This window comes from the organism of the source record quoted next, unplaced genomic scaffold (genome assembly GCF_019419815.1).
Source record: "Pyrus x bretschneideri cultivar Hongxiangsu unplaced genomic scaffold, Pyrus_bretschneideri_v1 Contig111, whole genome shotgun sequence".
Lineage (NCBI taxonomy): Eukaryota > Viridiplantae > Streptophyta > Magnoliopsida > Rosales > Rosaceae > Pyrus > Pyrus x bretschneideri.
This window is the reverse complement of record NW_025999404.1, coordinates 647,970-667,850: the sequence shown is the minus strand read 5'-3', so window position 1 is coordinate 667,850 and position 19,881 is coordinate 647,970. Positions and strand designations below refer to the sequence as shown.

Genomic DNA, 19,881 nt, shown 5'->3' with positions numbered 1-19,881 from the left:
CACAAGAGAAGTGGAATAATTGGTGATGCATTGATGATTGATTAAACATCGGCTTTTTGATTCCATAACACTCGAGTAGGAAAGGCGAATCGATGTTCAAAGCATTGATTTTGTTATCGGCAGCCAAACGGAGGCTTTTAACATAGGCCTTGATTTCCAACAGAAAGCTAACCTGCAATTGTGGTGCTGAACAGAGTAACCCTTATCGAACAGGTTGGCCAAGTAGTTGGCCTGAGGAATATTGTAACAAGTGAATGGGATGGGTTTAAAACCGCCCTTCAAGGAGGCAAAAAAACCATCCCCCCACATCAACATCCTTGCCTCCTTGTCGCATGGGAGCCGCATCACACTATCGACAATCTTAATCCCCAAAACCTCCTCCTCTATCTGTTTCAATCCGGTTTTGTACCCTAAACCACGAAAACTAGTCCCGAATGAGTCAGAAAGCGCAGTGTAATGGTGGACAGCCTCGCAGAAGAACTCTATGAAGGACATTGAAGGTACTCCCGAAAAATTCAACTCTCCTTCTACTAGGACAACAATCTTAGGCAATAGTTCTCATATGATCCAAGAATGTCCTCACCGATGCGAAGCTTCTGTTGGGCATGTGAAGCTGTGGATCATACAGTTGCCTATTAACACCGCATTGCCTACTCCAGTTATTCAACTAAATTCTTTTTCTCTGACCTGATCAAACACGAACGGCAAGTTGAGAGTATCAGTGAACTATTTTAGCCTTATTCCGGCTTGGTGAACAGTTTGCTGGTCGTCCACTGTGAAGGCTGTTACTCTGAGGGAAGCTGCGGGGCCACCTTTCATTGCAAGGTCAACCATCAACGAAGGCCATTGGCTCCCCTCCATGATGTCAAGGTCAATGACATGAATTTCGTTAACACCTCGCATGGCCTTGAGAATTGCCTGGTTGGCCATGAAATGTGCAAATTTGAGGTAAGGAGAGAGCTCCTGGAGCATCTGAAATGCGGACATTATGTTTGGCAACGGTCCAGGAACTACCAGTTTGTGGGAAATTTCAGCAGCAACATTAAGGCTCTTGTTGTGAAGGCCTTGAATGAAGAACAATGCCAACCTGTTGAAAAGGTTGTCTTCATTTTCCTTGGTATCCATTAATACAACTGTTTTAAGCTTCGAAATTATGTACAAAGCAAGGGGCCGGTCTTTGGCCTCAACAGCTTCAGCACCTGTGAATAAGAGTTCAGTTAAGCTGCTCTCTTCCAACAATTCCACTTGAATTTGATTGCTTCGTGTCAAAACATGAGCATTTTGCTCGGTTCCTTCGTTTACGTAAGGGGCAGATTCAAGGCCAATTATATGGTTCTGATTAATGTGCTCTACGTCTGATAGAGATTTTACCACACATGCAAATGGGTTAAAAACTCCCATATTACTTGCAAGAATGACAAGGTTGTTGTAGTATAAACGGTTCTCGCAAGGTCGTTCTTCACAGGGATTATTAAATAATTCAAAACAAACCAAATTCCAATTAATTATTGTAAAGCAGAAAGTTGAGATGATTGGTTTTATAACCTACTTAAATTAAAACGAATTTAATTAATAAAAATAAACTAATCTGCAATATTAAAAATGAAAGGGAAAGAAAACTGTTTTGGAAAAATCAAATTAAGAAAGCACTAGGGTTCCACCATCACCTAGCAATCCTATGTGTTTTTACTAATTACTTATGATCTACACATGCCACTTTGAATGTTAGGTTTTCCTAATTTATATTCTACTTGGAACCTCCAACATAGAACGTATATCTAACATGCAACCCGTCCGGACGTTCGGAACAAATCTAAACATGAGAGACTCATTATGCTTTATGAAAACCTTTTGAAAAACCATGCAACCCTTAAGATGTGGTGTTCATCTTAAGTGAAATTACAATTATTAATCACAAGAAGCCAACATCAATTTCAGGGAACCTTCCAAACAAAATTGCATCAAATTACTTTTCTAAAGATCTTAATGGTGATCAGGCATTAAGACAATTAGATAGTTTTAATCACGGTGATCAATAATTCAAAGTATGCATGCAATCAATCACAAGCAATTAAATAAAAATTACATATTCATACTAAGGCTTAAGGCTTCGCCCTAGCAAAAGAAATTAGTTACACATATTCATAATTGAAATCATAGAAAATATTATTAAGAATAAAAGGAATGCAAACACCTTAAAGTAGAAAATCTCCAAGAACTCTAGCCAAGTTCTCTGTCTCTCCAAAGTTATATAAAAGAAAGCCTCCCCCAAACCTAGAACTGGCCAAAGCCTTTTAATATCTCTCTAAAACCAGCGCACAAACCCTAACAATCAAGTATTTTATTCCCACTAAGAAACTAAATAATAATAAAATAAAATAGAAAATAAAGTCCTAATTAAACTAGGAAAAGCTGCACAAAAACTGTTCAACCACGTTTTAGTCTCAAAACTCCTCCAAATTTGGCCCAAGATAGCTTTTTTTAAAGATAAGAATGTTTTGAACACATCTCCAGAAGGCCACGAACCCATCCGAGGTCATCTTGGGCTCTAAAAATGCAAGTTAAGCCCAAAACGTCACTATTTCAATACTGCGCATTGCTAATTTATTTTATTGCCAGAAATTCATCGCTTGGTAGAAAAATCTGATATTTTGACACGATCAAGCCAAGTGACTTACAAACGTCCTCCAATTAGAATTACTCCAAATTTAATCCATTTGGCCATGTTTTGCTCCAGAAGAAGTCAAAAGTCCTATATTAGAAATACAATTCAAATTATCAAAATTCTTCTAAAATATTAACCAAAATATACTAAGAATAGAGTAAAATATATAATATGAAATTGACTCATCAACGTCCATGAGCTTTTCTTCTATTTGGAGCAGTTCACTGAGGGGCTGATCAAGGTGGTGCAAGTCTTCATGGACGGCAAACGGGACCAATGAATCTGATGTTTCTGGTGATGTTTGGAAGGTAGTTGCACTGGTAGTTCCAAAGCTACATTGGTATTGATCATGAAGTTCATCAATGTAGCCCAGTTTGAAGTCGAATGGATCATCAATTAGCTCAAAATCCATTGCATTTACGGGAAAAATGCAGCTTCAAATGGCTTAATTACAGACAATTAACCTTAAGCTAAGTATCCGTGCTTATATATAGTAACACAACTCACTAACCCTACCAAATAGGTTGGTTTGTTGTTTTTTTTTTTTTTTTGGAATAAACGATATTATCTACATGGGGAAGGAGATGGGCTTAGCCTCACAATGGGCTAGCAACGATGTAGTTCAAATTCGTCTTCAGTAAAAATCGAACCTAAAACCTCTCACTTAACCTTAAGCTAAGTATCCGTGCTTATATATTTTGACACAACTCACTAACCCTACCAAGTAGATTGGTTTGTTGTTTTTTTTTTTTTTGTTTTTTTGGAATAAACGATATTATCTACACGGGAAAGGAGATGGGCTTAGCCTCACAATGGGCTAGCAACAATGTAGTTCAAATTCATCTTCAATAAGAATTGAACCTAAAACCTCTCACTTAACTTTTAACTTTTCTAATATAAAAAAAAATCAATTTGCTTATTACCCAATAAAAGGGGTCAATAAATATAATGTAGACGTCCTACCGTTCGATAATCAAACTGACTAAAACAACGTATTTTATCTTCTTTACTCAAGTTCGAATTACCATGTTTGTTCTTTAAACAAATATAATGTAGACGTTGTAAACACGAAAAATTCCTGAAACAAGAAACAAGAATACGTGTACAAAATATATTTTTGTATTAATGATTTTGGGGTTACAATCTCTTTGTAATTTGATTCTCTGATTCTATTTTCGTAGGGTGTAGGTTTGTGGATGAGTTGTTGATCCAAAGGGCCGTTGGGGCTTGATCTAAGGATGAACAGTTGATGAATGGATCTTCAAGGGGGCGTTGGGCTTGATCTTGAAGAATGGGTGTATGAGTTTGTTGAGGTTGTTGATCTAAAGGGCCGTCGGGGCTTGATCTAAGGATGAACAGTTGATGAATGGATCTTCAAGGGGCGTTGGGCTTGATCTTGAAGAATGGGTGTATGAGTTTGTTGAGGTTGTTGATCCAAAGGGCCGTTGGGGCTTGATCTTAGGATGAACGGATGATGAATGATGAACACTTTCTTCAAGGGGCCGTCGGGGCTTGATCTTGAGTTGGTGGGAGTTCTTCAAGGGCCGTTGGGGCTTGATCTTGAAGGAGGATTTGACGAAGAACGAAAAGTGCTTTCTTGATCCTTCGGGATTTGCTTGAGAGCTTTAGAGTTTCAAGGCTTCAAGGTTTTGGTGTAATGTAAATTTCTCTTCCTTTCTTCCTCAAAATGAATACCTTGGCTTCCTATTTATAGAATTCCAAAACTTGATTTTTGGATTTAAATAATCAGATGAAATAAATCATTTCTGCCAGGTATTGACACGTGTCCTATTTGATGACTTTTCCAATTTATTTCGATTTTTCGTTGAGTCACACGCTACATGTAAAATTTATGTGACACGTGAGAGTTGAAATTTTAATTATTGGTCAACATTCATTTCACCGAAATTTTGATGTCTACAAATGCCCCCACTTCAAGGCGTGTCGTAGACATGTGCTTGTCACATGTAGAAGATGCGTTTTGAAGTCCCTTAATGTAGATGTCAACCCAAGGGCCGTCGAGGCTTGATCTTGAATTGGGCTGGAAATTTCTTCAAGGGCCATCGAGGCTTGATCTTGAGTTCGACTGGAAGATTTTCTAGTTTCCTCCAATCGTTGATTTTCCACAGGCTTAATCTTGAACTGGGCTGGAGGATTCTTTTGCTCTCCTCCGAAGGTCTGAACTTACTCCTTTTATCTGGAGTTAAATTTGATTCAAGGGTGGTGAACACTTGATTTTGAATCGGACTTGTGATTTCTTCAAGGGGCCGTCGAGGCTTGATCTTGAGTGAAAATAAGACCATGAGTGGTTTCAGGATTCAGACACATGGCAGGCAAGCATGAGGTGGAGGTGATGACCTATTTCTTTGTTCAATCTTTCCAATTCATATTTGAAGAGGGTTAGAGGATGACTCAGCATATGCAGTTGTTGCGTTTGCTGACGATCCACAAGATTGATGTTTCATTGTCACTCGTCTTAGCTGTTCTCCAGACAGATGCGATCCCTTCTCTGGAAGTGTATCAACCGTTGAAGATGACTACTCGAGAGCAACGCTAGGTAAGCAACTAGGGAATAGATTCCAGGTAGTCGGTTCCAGATCGGAAGACTGACTCCAAGTGCCGGCTGATTGCTCTCTTTCACTTTGCTATGAGAGTAAGAACAAGGACAAAGGAAAGGACATGGAGAAAGCATGATATGAGATACCTTTGCTTTTGAAGAAGCAGCGAATGAATCAGCACATATATTTGTTGTGCTTGTCTCCACATGCTTCGATGTATCATTTTCACTTGCCTTACTTGCTCCTTTTGCAGAAGTGGTATTTCCTTATGCAGGTTTAGCGTCTTCTCTTGTAGTATTTGTCCTCTGATACAGGAGTGGAATGCAAACCTTGCATTTGAATGGACCATCACTTCTTGGTGGCAGCGCAAGTTTGAGTGGAGGTTCCGACATATTGTTTTCTCTGTCCTTGTCTTGGCAGGTGAGAATAAGGGCAAAGGAAAAGACAGGGAAAAAGCATGATATGAGATACCTTTGCTTTCGCCCTCGATGATATGAGATACTTTTGTTTTTGAAGAAGTAGCGAATGAATCAGCACATATATTTGTTGTGCTTGTCTCCACATGCTTCGATCTACTGTTTCCTCCTGCCTCATCTGTACTCCAGGCATTTGGTATCTTCTTTGGGGAGGAAGAAAATTGAGTATTTCGGAAGGCTTTGCTGGGAGTGCGCCCTCAGAGGTGAGGAAGAGTTGGGCATTTTTTTTTTTTTTTGCAGGTCTGCCTTGCCATAAAAGATGAAGGTCGACATATATAGGGATTTCCCAATAGCAAGTGATGGTACTGTTCCTTTACCATTGTCGACAACTATTGGGTAATTGAAACAGTAAGATTCACGCGTTCTCAACTTTGTCAGAAATCTTTGACAAAGTTGCTTGTAATGTCTGCAAAGTTGAGGTTACATGTGAAAGGTACTGACAAGTTTTGATCCAGCAAATCTGGTTTTTTTTTTTTTTGAAATTCAAAGAGTGATGACTCTACGATCCTTGAATAAGCGGCCCAGCTTTTGAGGTTCGGAGGGTGTTACCTCTTTGATTTCTGAACAAACGCTTCTTCGATTTTTTGAGCAAGCGTCTCTTCGATTTCTGAACAAACGCCTCTTTGATTTCTGAGCAAGCGCCTCTTCGATTTCTGAATGAACAACCCTGTTCCTCCTTCTTTTTTTTATAGAGGCAAAAATTGTGTGGTAGTTGGGATAATGACCTCCACGCGTTTTCAACTTTGTCAGAGATCTTTGACAAAGTTGCACGTGTTATCTGAAAAGCTGAGATTGTGTCTGAAGAGCGTTGCCGAACTTTACGCAGGAAAATCCGGCTTTTAAGAGTGGTGTCTCTTCAATTCTGAATCGGTGATTGTGTCGCCTCTCCTTTTATAGAGGTGATCAATCACCTCTAACATGCACACTTTGAAGATTGCCCATTCGTGAAAATCGTCTCCGGCCCGTTGAGATTTTACTCCATCCATCCTTTCTCTTTTAACTTCTTGAAAAATGGCTAACCCATCTAACATTTGCTTAGATTTGAGTCTTAGTAGTGATCCGGTCGCGCCGCGTCAGGGTAAGGTATGGTGCCCGTCTTTCTTATCTTCTAATGGCCCTCTTACAGGTGAAGACTCTGTGATGACGGATGCAACAACAGCTACGATAGTAGCTCGGAACCTCCTCACTCCTAAAGATAGTCAGCTGCTTTCAGGACGGTCCGATGAGTTGGCCGTTCAAGAGTCCCTAGCTCTCAATGTTCAGTGCGCGGGCTCTGTGTCCAACATGGGCCAACACCTACTTGCTCGATCCCGTCAGGTTGAATCATTGATGGCAGAGGTGGAAAATCTCAAGCAAGAGATCAAACAGCTTAAGCACGAGAATAGAAGTTTGCACGTGCTTGCAAATAATTATTCGACAGGCATGAAGAAGAAGCTTGATGAGATGCAAGAATCTCAAGGTCGAATTCAAAGTGACCGTCAAAGGCTTGCGTCTTTCTTCCAGAGGCACCTTTTTCCTGCGTCATTTAGCGTTCCACCAAGCATTGGGGCCTCGAATGATCTATCTTCGGTGCCTCCCGCTCCTGGAGTTTTGCCAAGTAATGGGGCTTCACATGAACAACCTTTGTGAAAGCTCCATCTGTTTTTTTTTTTTTTTTTTTTTTTTTTTTGTACGCACTTGTAATTTCTCGGAGATTAATGGACATGCTTTATTTTATTCAGTGTATTGTGCTAAATACAGATAAAACATATACATCACCAAGATGTGTTTTTTTTTTTTTTTTTCACTTGATGCCGTCCATCATCATTCCCTTTTATTTTATTTTATTATTATTATTTTTTTTTATTCTTTACCTTCATCATTGCTTCCCAACATCATCATTCCCTTTTATTTTATTTTATTATTTTTTTTTCAACATCATCATTGCTACCTCTCCACCATCATTCCCTTTTTTTTTAATTTTATTATTATTATTATTATTTTCTTTTCTTTGCTTTCGGTGGCACTGATCCACCAAGATTCCATCATTTCTTCTTCTTTCCAGACTGGCGTGTCCCTTTTTTTTTTTTTTTTTTTAATAATAATTTTTTTTATATATATATATATATATTCCCCACATGGTGCAGGGAGGACATGCAGAGGAGCTTGGAGTAGTAGGAGGTAAGAGACGGAGAAAGTCTTTGGGTGTAAGTTGACAAACTTTGGTTTTGTCAATCACATTCAAAGGCAGCAGCCATGGCGGAGGTGCAGAAGCAGCTAGATCTTGAGGTAGAGTGTAAGGCGTCGAGTTTGAAGACCGGCTAGTCGTTTGACAGCGGTCAATGAAGCTCTTCGTTAATTTTGATCATGGTGGCCAGAATGACGAGCTCGAGGTAGTGCAAGGCGTCAAGCCTGAAGTGGAGGAATTACAGTGGCGCTAGGTGATGAGCAGAGGGCAGATCACAGCCACTGAGCACAGCCAATAGACTCCCCCTCGTGAATTCTTACCGAGCCCATGCCAACGTTATGCATGCCATTCCTCCGACAGCTTCAACGCATTCAACAATTCAACTGAGTCACACAAGCTCAAACAACTTCAACTTTTCATCGAACTCGTTGATTCGGGCTATAGTTTCAGTCATCGCACAGATCTGGTCCTTATATGTTTCAGTGCAGCCCTCAAGAATGTGAAGGAGCATTAACATGCTAGCATTGAGCCTGGGCGAGATAACAGGGCCAATCATCGTGCCCGGATTCACCACAACCACATCCAGCCCCTTCTCCTTGGCAAATTCCCACGCAGCTTTCTCCACCAGCGTTTTCGATAATGAATACCACAATCCCTTCTGCTTGCAGTAGTCAATGTCTGTCCAGCAATCCTTGCCCTTGATCTTATCAGACGGCCAGCTTGGGCTGGGAGTGATGGCGGAGATGGATGACGTCAGCATCACACGGCTAACCCCAGCCTGCTTCGCCGCCGTCAGAACATTGAGCGTTCCTTTGATCGCCGGGTCTAGGAGCTCCTTCTCGGGGTTGTGGACTTGATCGACGATGCAGGGAGAGGCGAGGTGGAAGACGGCAAGGGGAATCTTGGGGTGGAACCGGAAGCGGCGCCGAAGTAGTTATTTGATGACGAGGAGCTGCTGGAAGATGAAGTCGTGGAGGCGGCAGAGGCCGAGGAGGAACAAGGGGATGAAACGCTTTTGGGTGTCCTGCCGGCGGGGATGAGTGAGAGGAAGGCTCTGATTTTCAGATTAGCGGAAGAGGCTGCTCTGTCGTATTCCTCAATGAGATTAACGAGATCCTCATCGGACTTGATGGATACGAGGGCATCGATCCTGAAATCCTTGATTGGATTCGGACACTCAACCCCGCCGAGCTCAATAGTATTAGGAATCGCGACCTTGCCTTCCTTGATGTGATTCGGAACTTGGACTCTGCTGCTTTCCCTTCGAAATTTTCTGGAAGCGTCGATGGTCCTCTAAACCCGCCGTCTGTTCCGTCTCCTGCCCCCGCTGTGCTTGATGGTGGAAGTTCAGAAAATAGAAGTGGGTCTAACTTCACCTTGGCTGCCTTTTCCGCTGCTCAAAGTCAAGCATCTGCATCAAAACGCCTCCAGAAAAAGAAAAGTCCGGTAAAGCACGAATCTATTTCTTTGTCTGCTGAAACAGCCGCAGCTCTGGAGGCATGTGAAAAGTGTCGACGAAGGTCATCTTTGTCTAGTCCTTAAACTCATTGTTTGATGTCCCTTTTAGTTATATTTGGACCTCTGAGTGGAGTAATATAGCCCTGTACTAAAGATGAGCTTCTTTTTGTTGAATTTGATAAACCTCCAGGGGAAACCAAGCATACCTTAATAGGGATCTGTCTAAAGCTGAGGACTGCTACACACAAGGAGTGAAATGCGTTTCTAGAAATGAGACATCTAGAAGCTGTCTTAGGGCATTGATGCTGTGCTATAGCAACCGTGCAGCAACACGTCTGACTGTTGGAAGAATAAGAGATGCACTTGGGAACTGTATGATGGCTGATGATGATGCTGTGCTGGCGAGATTGGCTGCGCCAACGTGGAGGGAGCTCGATGAAGAAGGTGGTGAGGATAGGCTCTCTCTCCGAGTTCTTTAGGCCTTGAGCTGTGGTGCACTCCATTTGATTTGGTGGATATTTTGTCACAGGCCTTGAGGTCTAGAGGGTCTAAGCGGATTTTGGGCTATGGAGGAGAAGCTGCCTTTGGACTTTGATGAGGGCCTGGATTTGTATATATATTGTATATATTTCCTTCTGTTTTTTTTTTTTTTTTTTTTTTTTTTTTTTTTTTTTTTTGGAAGTGGACAATGACCACTTGTAGGTGTCTATATATATATATATATATTTATATATATATATATTTATATTTATACAAAGAATATGTAAATTTTTTTTAAAAAAAATACAAAGTAATATTTTTTCCTTGTAATAAAACTGACTTTTATTTGTAAGTCTTTAATAAAACCCTTATTTTTTATTTTGATGTGACTGAACTCAAAGTTGAATGTTCGAGCTGCCTACGTACTTTTCCAAAGAAAAGATCAAGTCGTAACATAGTTCAAATGAGTGATGGTTTTGATGATGATTTTGCCGTACACAATTTATGCTCTTGCGGGCCAGGAGCGTTTGGTGCGTTTGCTTTAGGGGTAGTAGCGCTTCAAAAATCTGCCATTGATGGGGCCGATCTTCAACCCGTCTTCTGCCATGATTAAGTAGGCGCCATTGGTGTAGATTTCTTGTATTACGTAGGGTCCATCCCACTTTGATGTGAACTTGCTTTTTGTCTTATGAGTTGTAATGATAGGCCTACGCAATGCCAGCACGATATCTCCGGCTTGGAAAGACCTTGGGCGGATTTTCTTGTTGAATGCCTTGGATAACCGTGCTTGGTAGCATTCCAAGTGTTGTTGAGCTTCGAGCCTTCTCTCATCCAGCGCTTCCAACTCCTGAAGGCGCAACTTTGCATTTTCTTCATCAGTCAAGCCTTCTTGTATAGTCCTTAGTGAGGGGATTTGACTTTCGAGTGGTAGAACAGTTTCTACGCCATATACGAGAGAATAAGGTGTAGCTCGGGTAGGAGTCCTATGTGTAGTCCTATATGCCCAAAGTGCTTCACTTATTCTTTCATGCCAGTCTCTCTTTGTTCGGCCGATTACCTTTTTCAGGAGGTTGCACAACGTCTTGTTGAATGCTTCCGCGAGGCCGTTGGCCGGAGCATGATACATGGAAGACTTATGCTGCTTGAACTTGTATTTGTCGCAAAGCTCGTCCACGAGTCGGTTGGAGAATTGCTTTCCGTTGTCAGTGATAATGTAGCGAGGCACCCCATATCGGTGGATGATATGCTCCTTGATGAAACGAACAACAGTTTCCTTTTTTACTTCCCTTAAAGGTATGGCTTCAGCCCACTTGGAGAAGTAATCTGTTGCAGCTAGGATGTAAGCTTCCCCTGCAGATGACTTTGGCGTAATTGGTCCTACAACGTCCAATCCCCATGCGTCGGACGGCCATGAAGCAACTGTAGGGTGTAATGGTTCGGGCGGTTGATGTATGAAGTTGGCGTGGAATTGGCAGGCTTGGCACCTTTTGGCGTGTTCCTGGCAGTCCTTCACCATGCTCGGCCAGTAGTAACCCATTCTTTTAAGCCGGAAATGTAGCTTTGGTCCAGACTGATGTGCCCCACACACACCTGAATGTGCTTCTTCCTCACCTAGGCATCTCAGGAGCACTCCTTCAAAAAAGCGTCGGTAGAGTGTTCCTTTGTAGTAAAGGAAGCAAGGTGCTCGTCGACGTATTTCGGAACGGTGTCTAAGATCATCTGGAAGCTTTTCGTGCTCTAAGTAGTCGGTCAGCGGCTGTCTCCACTCTTCAGCATCGACTGGAAGTACTGAGATGACATTTGTATCATCTAGTGACATTTCATTAACGAGCGGAATCACCCATCTTTGGCAAACTGGCACGTCTGCAACTTCATCTTTTCCTAGTGTCATACTCGAGGCTAGATTAGCGAGAGCGTCTGCCATTTGATTTTCCTTTCTTGGCACATGTTCTAGTGTCACAGCTTCGAACTTTTGTAGCAGTTGGGTCGCTAGCCGGAAGTATGGGACGAGATCATCTTTCCTCACCTCATATTCAGTTAAGAGTTGATTGATTATGAGCTTGGAATCGCCATACACCTCAAGAGCTGTGATTTCCATGTTGATCGCCATTTGGAGCCCGATTATCAATGCTTGGTACTTAGCAACATTGTTGGAGCATAGCTCATTCAGTTGGAAGGAGTAAGGTAGTATTTGCCTTTGTGGCGTCATGAATACTACTCCTGCCCCCGCTCCGTCTGCTCGTGCGGATCCATCGAAGAACATCGTCCATGTCGGGAAAATATCGATGTAGAACACCTCTTCATCAGGCAAGTCGTCTGAGATTTTCCAATCAGCCGGGATTGGATGATCGGCAAGGAAGTCTGCTAGCGCTTGTCCCTTGACGGCTTTAGCTGAGACGTAGATGATCTCATATTGATTAAGAAGCAAAACCCATTTAGCGAGTTGCCCCATCAAGACTGGCTTAGACATAACGTATTTGACAGGGTTGGCTTTAGCAACCAAGTGGATGGTGTAAGCATGCATGTAATGTCTGAGTTTCTAAATGGCAAACACCAAAGCGAGGCACATCTTTTTTATTGGGGAATAGTTCAACTCAGCGCCGGTGAGAGTTCGACTGAGGTAGTAAAGTGCTCCTTCTTTTTGGGATTCATTCTCTTGCGCCAAGAGTGCTCCGATTGAACTTTCCTGAGCAGCAATATATAATATGAGCGGTTTCCCAGGCACAGGTGCCCCCAGGACAGGTGGACTTGACAAATATTTTTTTATGCTTTCGAAAGCATTATGGCATGCTTTGTCCCATACGAATGGAACATCTTTCTTCATAAGGCGACTAAACGGTTGACAACGCCCTACGAGGTTGGAGATGAAGCGTCTGATGAAAGCTAGCCGTCCTTGTAGACTTTTCAGCTCGTGCAGGTTTCTTGGCTCGGGCATGCTTTAAATGGCCTTGATCTTTGATTGGTCTACTTCAATACCACGGTGTTTGACGATGAAGCCAAGGAATTTTCCAGAGGTGACGCCAAACGCACACTTTAACGGGTTCATCTTGAGGTTGTATTTTCGCAGCCTTTCGAACACTATTCGCAGATCCTTCAAGTGGTCTGATCTTTTCTTCGTCTTAACCACCACATCATCTACGTAACATTCTACGTTCTTGTGTAGCATGTCATTAAAGATTTTCTGCATTGCGCGTTGATACGTAGCTCCAGCGTTCTTTAGACCAAAGGGCATCACCTTGTAGCAATAGATACCTTTTGGAGTACGAAAGGCTGTTAGCTCCTCGTCTTCGAGGGCCATGCGAATTTGATTGTACCCAGAAGAGCCATCCATGAATGATAATGCCTCATGGCCAGTGGTTGCATCCACCATGATTTCAATGATTGGCAAAGGGAAGTCGTCCTTTGGGCAAGCATCGTTGAGGTCCCGGAAGTCTACGCAAACACGTATTTGTCCTGATTTCTTAAGGACAATGACGATGTTGGAGATCCACTTGGGGTATTGCACTTCTCGAATAAAGCCTGCTTCGATTAGCTTGTCGATCTCGACCTCGATTTGTGGGATAAGCTTAGATCGATAGCGTCTTTGAGTTTGCTTTATCGGTCGTGTTCCAAGCCTGATCGCAAGATGATGAACAGCGATGATAGGGTCCAGGCCGGGCATTTCTTTGTAGGTCCAGGCAAAGACGTCTTTGTACTCTAACAACAGCTGATAATACTCCTCTATCTCATCTGTACTTAATAATGCACTTACGAAGATAGGCTTTGGTTCCTTGCTTGTACCTAAGTTGAGTTCCTTGAGATCATCGACTGTGGCTTGCCCCCCATCTTCGAGCTGTGGTGGTGCAGCAGTGACATCTTCCTCGGGGATTTCGTCTTCTTTACTTTCTTGAACCGTGATATGGAAAACATCTTGGACCTCCTCTTCAGTGCTGTCTTCTCGAGCTTGTTGGCATAAGGATTGTCTGGTGTGGATAATAGTACGCCTTCTTACTTTCAGCGGTCCCTTTGTGTCGACCTCTAGGATTGCTTGGCGCTTCATCCTTGAAGGAATCAAGCTTCGAACGTCGTCTTTTTCTCCTAACCCATCGAGCTTTTCTTCCTTTGGTGTTGTCTTCCTCTTTCCAAAAGGCTTCTCATTATCTTCAAATTTTTCTGAAGCTGATCGTCGCAGAGGAGAGATAATTGTGTTGCTTTGTTTCTTAAGCTTTAACAACCTTTCAAAAACAGAGCTTTGGGATGTTGGCGCGTTAAGCCTCTTGAAGACAGAGGTTCGGTCTTGACCACCAATGCGATTAAGCACTGAAGTTCTGGAGCTTGAATGGCTCATCTTATCGAAGACCGACGTCCGAGGGGAGGGTTTAGGCTCTTCTTGGTCTTGTTCAATGCTCACGCTAATGTGTTGAGCGCTAGTGTTTTTCGCTTTGTTTGAAATCATCACAGGTGCATTTGGTGTGAAACCAAGTCCGGCTTTGTTGTTGTCAACTCCGTAACCATGCTCCTTCAACTTCTTTTGAGTTTTGGTGAGGTTACGTTCTTCGTCATTGACAATGTTTGAAACCTTCTTTCCAGCCACCGCAGAAGAAGCGAAGTCGTACCCGGCCTTTGACATGAGTTTGTAGGCGTTAGGGTCGAAACCTTCCTCGGTCCTTTTGGTTGGAAGAAAGCTTGATTCCACCTTCTTTGGTAGAGCTTTTATGAAGCCTTGTGGTAGTCTTGCGACCTTAGCACCCCCTAGCTGTGTCAAAGGTAAAACTGCATTTGTCTTGAGCAACTTCACATTATCCGCGTGCCACTGTGTGTCGGCTTTTCTTGTTCCAGTTTCGAATGGAGATTGACCATTATTTCTTCTTGACATCGGGATATATCGAAATATGGGTGCGTTCGGTCCTTCTGACGGCATCCTACTCCCTTTGGTTGTTGCAGGTTTAGCAAACTCGTCATCGTCTTTGCTTGAAGATGGCACAGTCTGCTCTTTTTGCTTTTTAGGCATGACTTGCCACTCCTGCTTTGTAGGTGCTGCTTTGCCCGTGGATCTGATATCTTCCGGAAGGGCTTCAGGTACCATGTCTTCATCCATGTAGAACTTGGCGTCTGCAAAGTGTGATTCGGCTTCGGTGAATGGCTTGGTATCACCTTGGATCACCTTCACCCCTTCTCGGTAAAATTTTAGGCACTGGTGAAGGGTGGACGACACTACCCCATTTGCGTGGATCCAAGGTCTTCCTAAGTGCAAGCTGTAGGAAGTTCTTGCATTAATCACGTGGAATATCATGCTTGATTTGAGCTCACCAATGGTCATCTCTACTCGGATCATGCCCATCACCCTTTGTCATCCTTGGTTAAAACCCTGGATCAGCAGACGGCTCAGGGATAGTTCATTCACCTTGATACCGATTATGGTCATTGTTGATTTTGGCATGATGTTTATGGTTGACCCACCATCCACAAGCATGCGGTTGACTTTGTATTCCCTTACGGTTGTGAGGCTTTGATCCCAGCAGTAGGTCTTCGTCAGTGAAGTTAATTACGTCATGGGTGGCACAACATGTGGCACATTCATGTGGCTGAAGCTTCGAGCCTTCGTCGTTACTTTCTCGCACTTCGTGGTCGCCGGGACCTGCCAGGACTGCTGCTAGTGCTCTTCGTATCTTTTTTGGCAAGGGTAGCGCTTCCTCGATGCTAAAGTGTGTTGGCAGACCTTCTTCAGGTGTGAGGGTCTTTTCTACCTCAGTGGCGATAGCTTTGCCTTTTGAGGGCTCTTTTATTTCTACTTCAACCATGTGACAGGCCATGGTAGTGCACTGTTGGAAAAAGTCATTCGGGAAGTACTCACACAAGGAAACGGGAATGGGTGGCTCCTGCTCCATTGGTTCCCTAGCATATGTTGTTTTATTATGCTTTATGTTTCTTTTAGGCTTCGCATTGTTGCGGCCGTGGTGATTTCTTCTTTGTTCCACATTTGGCTGTATGACTCGTGGTCTTGGTTTCCTTGTCTTTTTGTAGGTTACCAATATCCATCCTTCTTCATCATCAGCATGTGCATCTTGGTCGCTTCTCTCCAGTGATGGTTGTGTAGGGGGTGCCGTGCAACTTGAGCATTCACGGGAACGGTCAGGTGTCGTTTGGAGAGGCACAGGATTAAACGATCCAAACGCAATTGTAGTGGTATGCGTTGCGGCCGTGTCCTCAAGATCGAGCTCAATTTGCCCTTGTTGTGCTAGCTTCATGATGAGTTCTTTAAGAACGAAGCACTTGCCAACAGGATGGCTCACAATACGATGGTACTTGCAGTACCTAGGATCGTTTGTGCGATTCATTTCTTCAGGACGCTTGCATTCGGGTAGCTCAATCACCTTTTTTTCCAGCAAGTCATCTAACATGGCAGCCATGTCAGAGTCAGGAAAAGGGTACGTTTTCTGTTCCAACTCTCTCAAGGTGCTCTTGTATCTGTCTTGGGTGCAAGGAGGCTCACTTGTCTTTATCTCCTTCGCTTTCTTCTTAGAGGAGATCTTGATGGGCGCTTGATGCGTGAATTATACGCACACAAATTAAACCCTCTTGTTGTCAAATTGTAGTAAGGATGCAAGTAGGGATCGTTCTAGACCGGGGATTAGGAGGGCTTGCTAAAACCTCTAAATTGACTCAAGAACATAAAAACAAAGTTAAAAACGTTCACAAAGACTCAAAGGACTCAAAACAGGTTCAAAAGACTCAAAACTGCCTAAAAACACTAACTAGGCAGTTTCTGACCTTAAACACAAATTTGGACGAATTTAAGATTAAAGGTTGATTCAAAACACTTTAAAACACAAATTAAGACACTTTAACACTAAACTAGACTCAAAGAATGCAAAACTAAAAGTTAAAACACTTAAACAAACCTAAAACCCAAAGCAGCAACTAGAGAACTCAAAACTGCCTAAAAACCACTTTCTGGGCAGTTTTGAGCACCTACACTAATTTGGACGAAATTGGATGGAAACTTGAATCAAAATACTTAGAAACACAAATCAAAACACTTTCTAACTAATCTAAGACTTCAAATTAAAGGGGGATTTGTTTTGGAGGAAAATTGAAATAACGAAACAAGTTAATAAACTAGACAGAATGTAAATATGAAATTGATGAAATGGAATGAATGGATGCTAGCCAAGGGGTTCATCTCCACACATGTTACACTTGCATAATAAAAAGATTTCCAATTGCATTTCAATAAATTATGAAACTCATCACCCCGGGTTAATTAGGTCCGCTTAAATTAACCTTCAAATCTTCCTAACGTTATTGAATTGGATGATTGCATACGACAACCCAAAACATTTCCCACAAGTCCCCTACATGATTGCATAATAGAGATACAAGCAAGAATCATTACTCTCTATGAAAATTATAAGTGTTGACGAGGCATTCGTTACTATGATTGCATGAAACTTATGGCAAGAATTCGTTTAACGCGATTGTTTATAAGCAACCTCCACTACTTGTGAATATAAGTTCGTAACTATTAGGTGAAACCCACTTATATTCTAGCGTCATATTCATGCATGAAAATTAAGCGTGCACTCTCAATAAACATACATAAATAAGTTATCAATCAAACAGTTAAACAAATTGAATCCACGACTTATGAAATGCAATTAGAAGTAATCAAATCAAAACGCAAGCATAAACATATATTTCGAATCCCCCCCTAGCCAAGGGGGGGTTTAGTTCCTCATGATACAAAACAAAGAGAATCAAAGAAACACCTAAACATTCCAACAACTCAAACTTGAATTGTATGAACGTTTAGGCCCTCTTCTCTTCCATTCCTCATTCGTACAAAACAAAGAGTATTGAAATTAAACATTGAAATCAAAGAAACACCTAAACATTCCAACAACTCAAACTTGAATTGTATGAACGTTTAGGCCCTCTTATCTTCCTCTTCGTTGTAGCACAAGGTCTAAGGATAGTTTGATGGAGTGAATGGTTTGGGGAATTATGGAAATGGATGAGGAGTGGTGTTTGGATTCTAAGGGAGAATAACTCACGGCAAAGAGAAATGGTTGGTGTTTGTGGATGATTTTCTGAAAATGGAAGAATGAATGTTAATGAATGCAATGGATGCTTATTTATAGGTGAATGAAGGAAGAAAAGAGGGAATATGACAGCTAGGTTGTGATGATGAATGCATGTGCAAAGTTGGTTGAATGATTATGAAGCATGTGGGTGGAAATGCATGTGGAATGGCTGATTGTTTATGATGATGAATGCATGTGCAATGACAGCTAGGTTAAATGATTAAAGGGTGCATGTGGGTTGGAAATGCATGTGGAATGGCTGTTTTATTTATTGGGAAAGCATGTGAATTAAAGCTAGGGTGAATGATGATGAATGCATGTGGGAGTGTTGGAATGTGTTGATGTGCAATGATGATGTTTGTGTGAATGATGGCAGATTGTGTGGGTGAGTGATTAGGTTGGAAATGCATGGTTATGGTTATGATAAGTGATAAGTGAATGGTTATGATAAGTGATAAGTGAATGGTTTGATAAGTGATAAGTGAATGGTTTGTTAAGTGATAAGTGGTGATGATAAGTAATGATATGTGGGAGTGTGGCTGAAATGAAGGAGTGGAATGTTGGAATGTTATGCACGGCTAAGGATATAGGAAAGGTTTAAATGTCCTAAAACTAAAGGGAACAAGGTTCCAACACTTTGGTCTTCAATAATTTCGTCCAACACTTTGGCTCCAAGCATAAGCTATCCATCCTTAGCCCAAAAGTGCTCCAAAAGTCTCCAAAATGCATCTTTTTGCTCCTTTAGCCCTTTGGACCTACAAACACACGAAAATAGCTTAAAGTACTAAAATAACTAAAGAAACATAACGTAAATGCACGAGAACAAGCCATTTAAGTCGCATGAATATGCTCCTATCAAATACCCCCACACTTAGCTTTTGCTAGTCCTCGAGCAAAACAAAACAAAAAAAACCAAAAAGAAAACGACACTGAACAAGAAAAACACAACCTAAACCTTCCAACAATCGTCTCAGGGATTTCCCATGCACATGACAAGTTAAAAATCATTATTCCCACAGATTTTAGCCATCTTTACACTTAAGTACATTCTTAATCATAGTCACCACATACTAGTTCACAATTAAGCATTTAAAACCATGATTTGAATGTAGTAACATGCCTTAGAGAATTTCCTCAATTCCTTACTAGAATGCACTCTATTTTCACACAGATTTTCTGACTACACACCCTACACTAGTTATATGTGAGAGATTGATGTAAACATGAAAGACTAGTATCTCACATATGTTATAACAAAGAAAGCATTTTCTGGATTTACGATAATGACATGAATATGATCTCATGAATGGAATGCTACTACTTAGAATGAGAACCAGTGATTCCATAAGCTCATATCAATTCCAAACTCCACATTTTGAAACACATAACACTCAAGATAGAAGTCAAAGGGTTGTAACGGGGCTAGGGTATTGGCTAACAATGAAAGGTGAAGGATAAACAAACATTCTTAAAGCAATAGTGAGCAAAGTATCGAATTAGGCACTTAGAATTCCCTTAAGAACGCAGAAGTCAACTTTGAACACCCAAGGGCAAGTCACACAAAACTTAGGGCCATATTCAACTTTTTGGACCAACGCTCGTGAGTTCATTCTTACTTATTTTCACTCCTTTTTTTTTTTTTTTTCTTCTTCTTCTTTTTCTTTTGAATCTCAAAACATACATATAAACGTAAGAACAAACTTTTACTCCCCCACACTCATTTTCTTGCATAATGTAACTCAAAAGGAATTCATTTAAGTCATGCTCACTATACTTTAAGAACAAGGGTATAGGAAAGTCCTACTCTAGGCTAGGTAAGGGGTGATGTGGGTTAACAAAGAATAAAGGCTAAACAAAGCTCAACGGGGGTAAAACTTACAACATATACGAAATATGGGAAGTGAGGCTATTTGGCTATGGTGGCAACTACACAACTTCATCTTGATATATGTTATGCAATTCAATGTCATGCTTTGAATGAAACGGATATAAGTTCTAGCATTTAGTTCTATCA

General features: G+C 41.6%; 2 protein-coding genes across 2 annotated transcripts; both read right to left on the bottom strand.

The window, feature by feature from the left end:
• Positions 1-726: 726 nt before the first annotated feature.
• Positions 727-1,401, bottom strand: LOC125473982 (protein NODULATION SIGNALING PATHWAY 2-like). Its single transcript, XM_048577416.1, has one exon. It carries the CDS (start codon positions 1,399-1,401, stop codon positions 727-729), a length of 675 nt encoding a protein of 224 aa, XP_048433373.1.
• Positions 1,402-8,254: 6,853 nt separating this feature from the next.
• Positions 8,255-8,626, bottom strand: LOC125473981 (cinnamoyl-CoA reductase 1-like). The gene has a single exon (XM_048577415.1). It carries the CDS (start codon positions 8,624-8,626, stop codon positions 8,255-8,257), a length of 372 nt encoding a protein of 123 aa, XP_048433372.1.
• Between the last annotated feature and the right edge of the window lie 11,255 nt (positions 8,627-19,881).

Coding starts and splice junctions, on each gene's coding strand:
- LOC125473982 (XM_048577416.1), bottom strand. CDS start 1,401: ATGGGAGTTTTTAACCCATTTGCATGTGTGGTAAAATCTCTATCAGAC.
- LOC125473981 (XM_048577415.1), bottom strand. CDS start 8,626: ATGCTGACGTCATCCATCTCCGCCATCACTCCCAGCCCAAGCTGGCCG.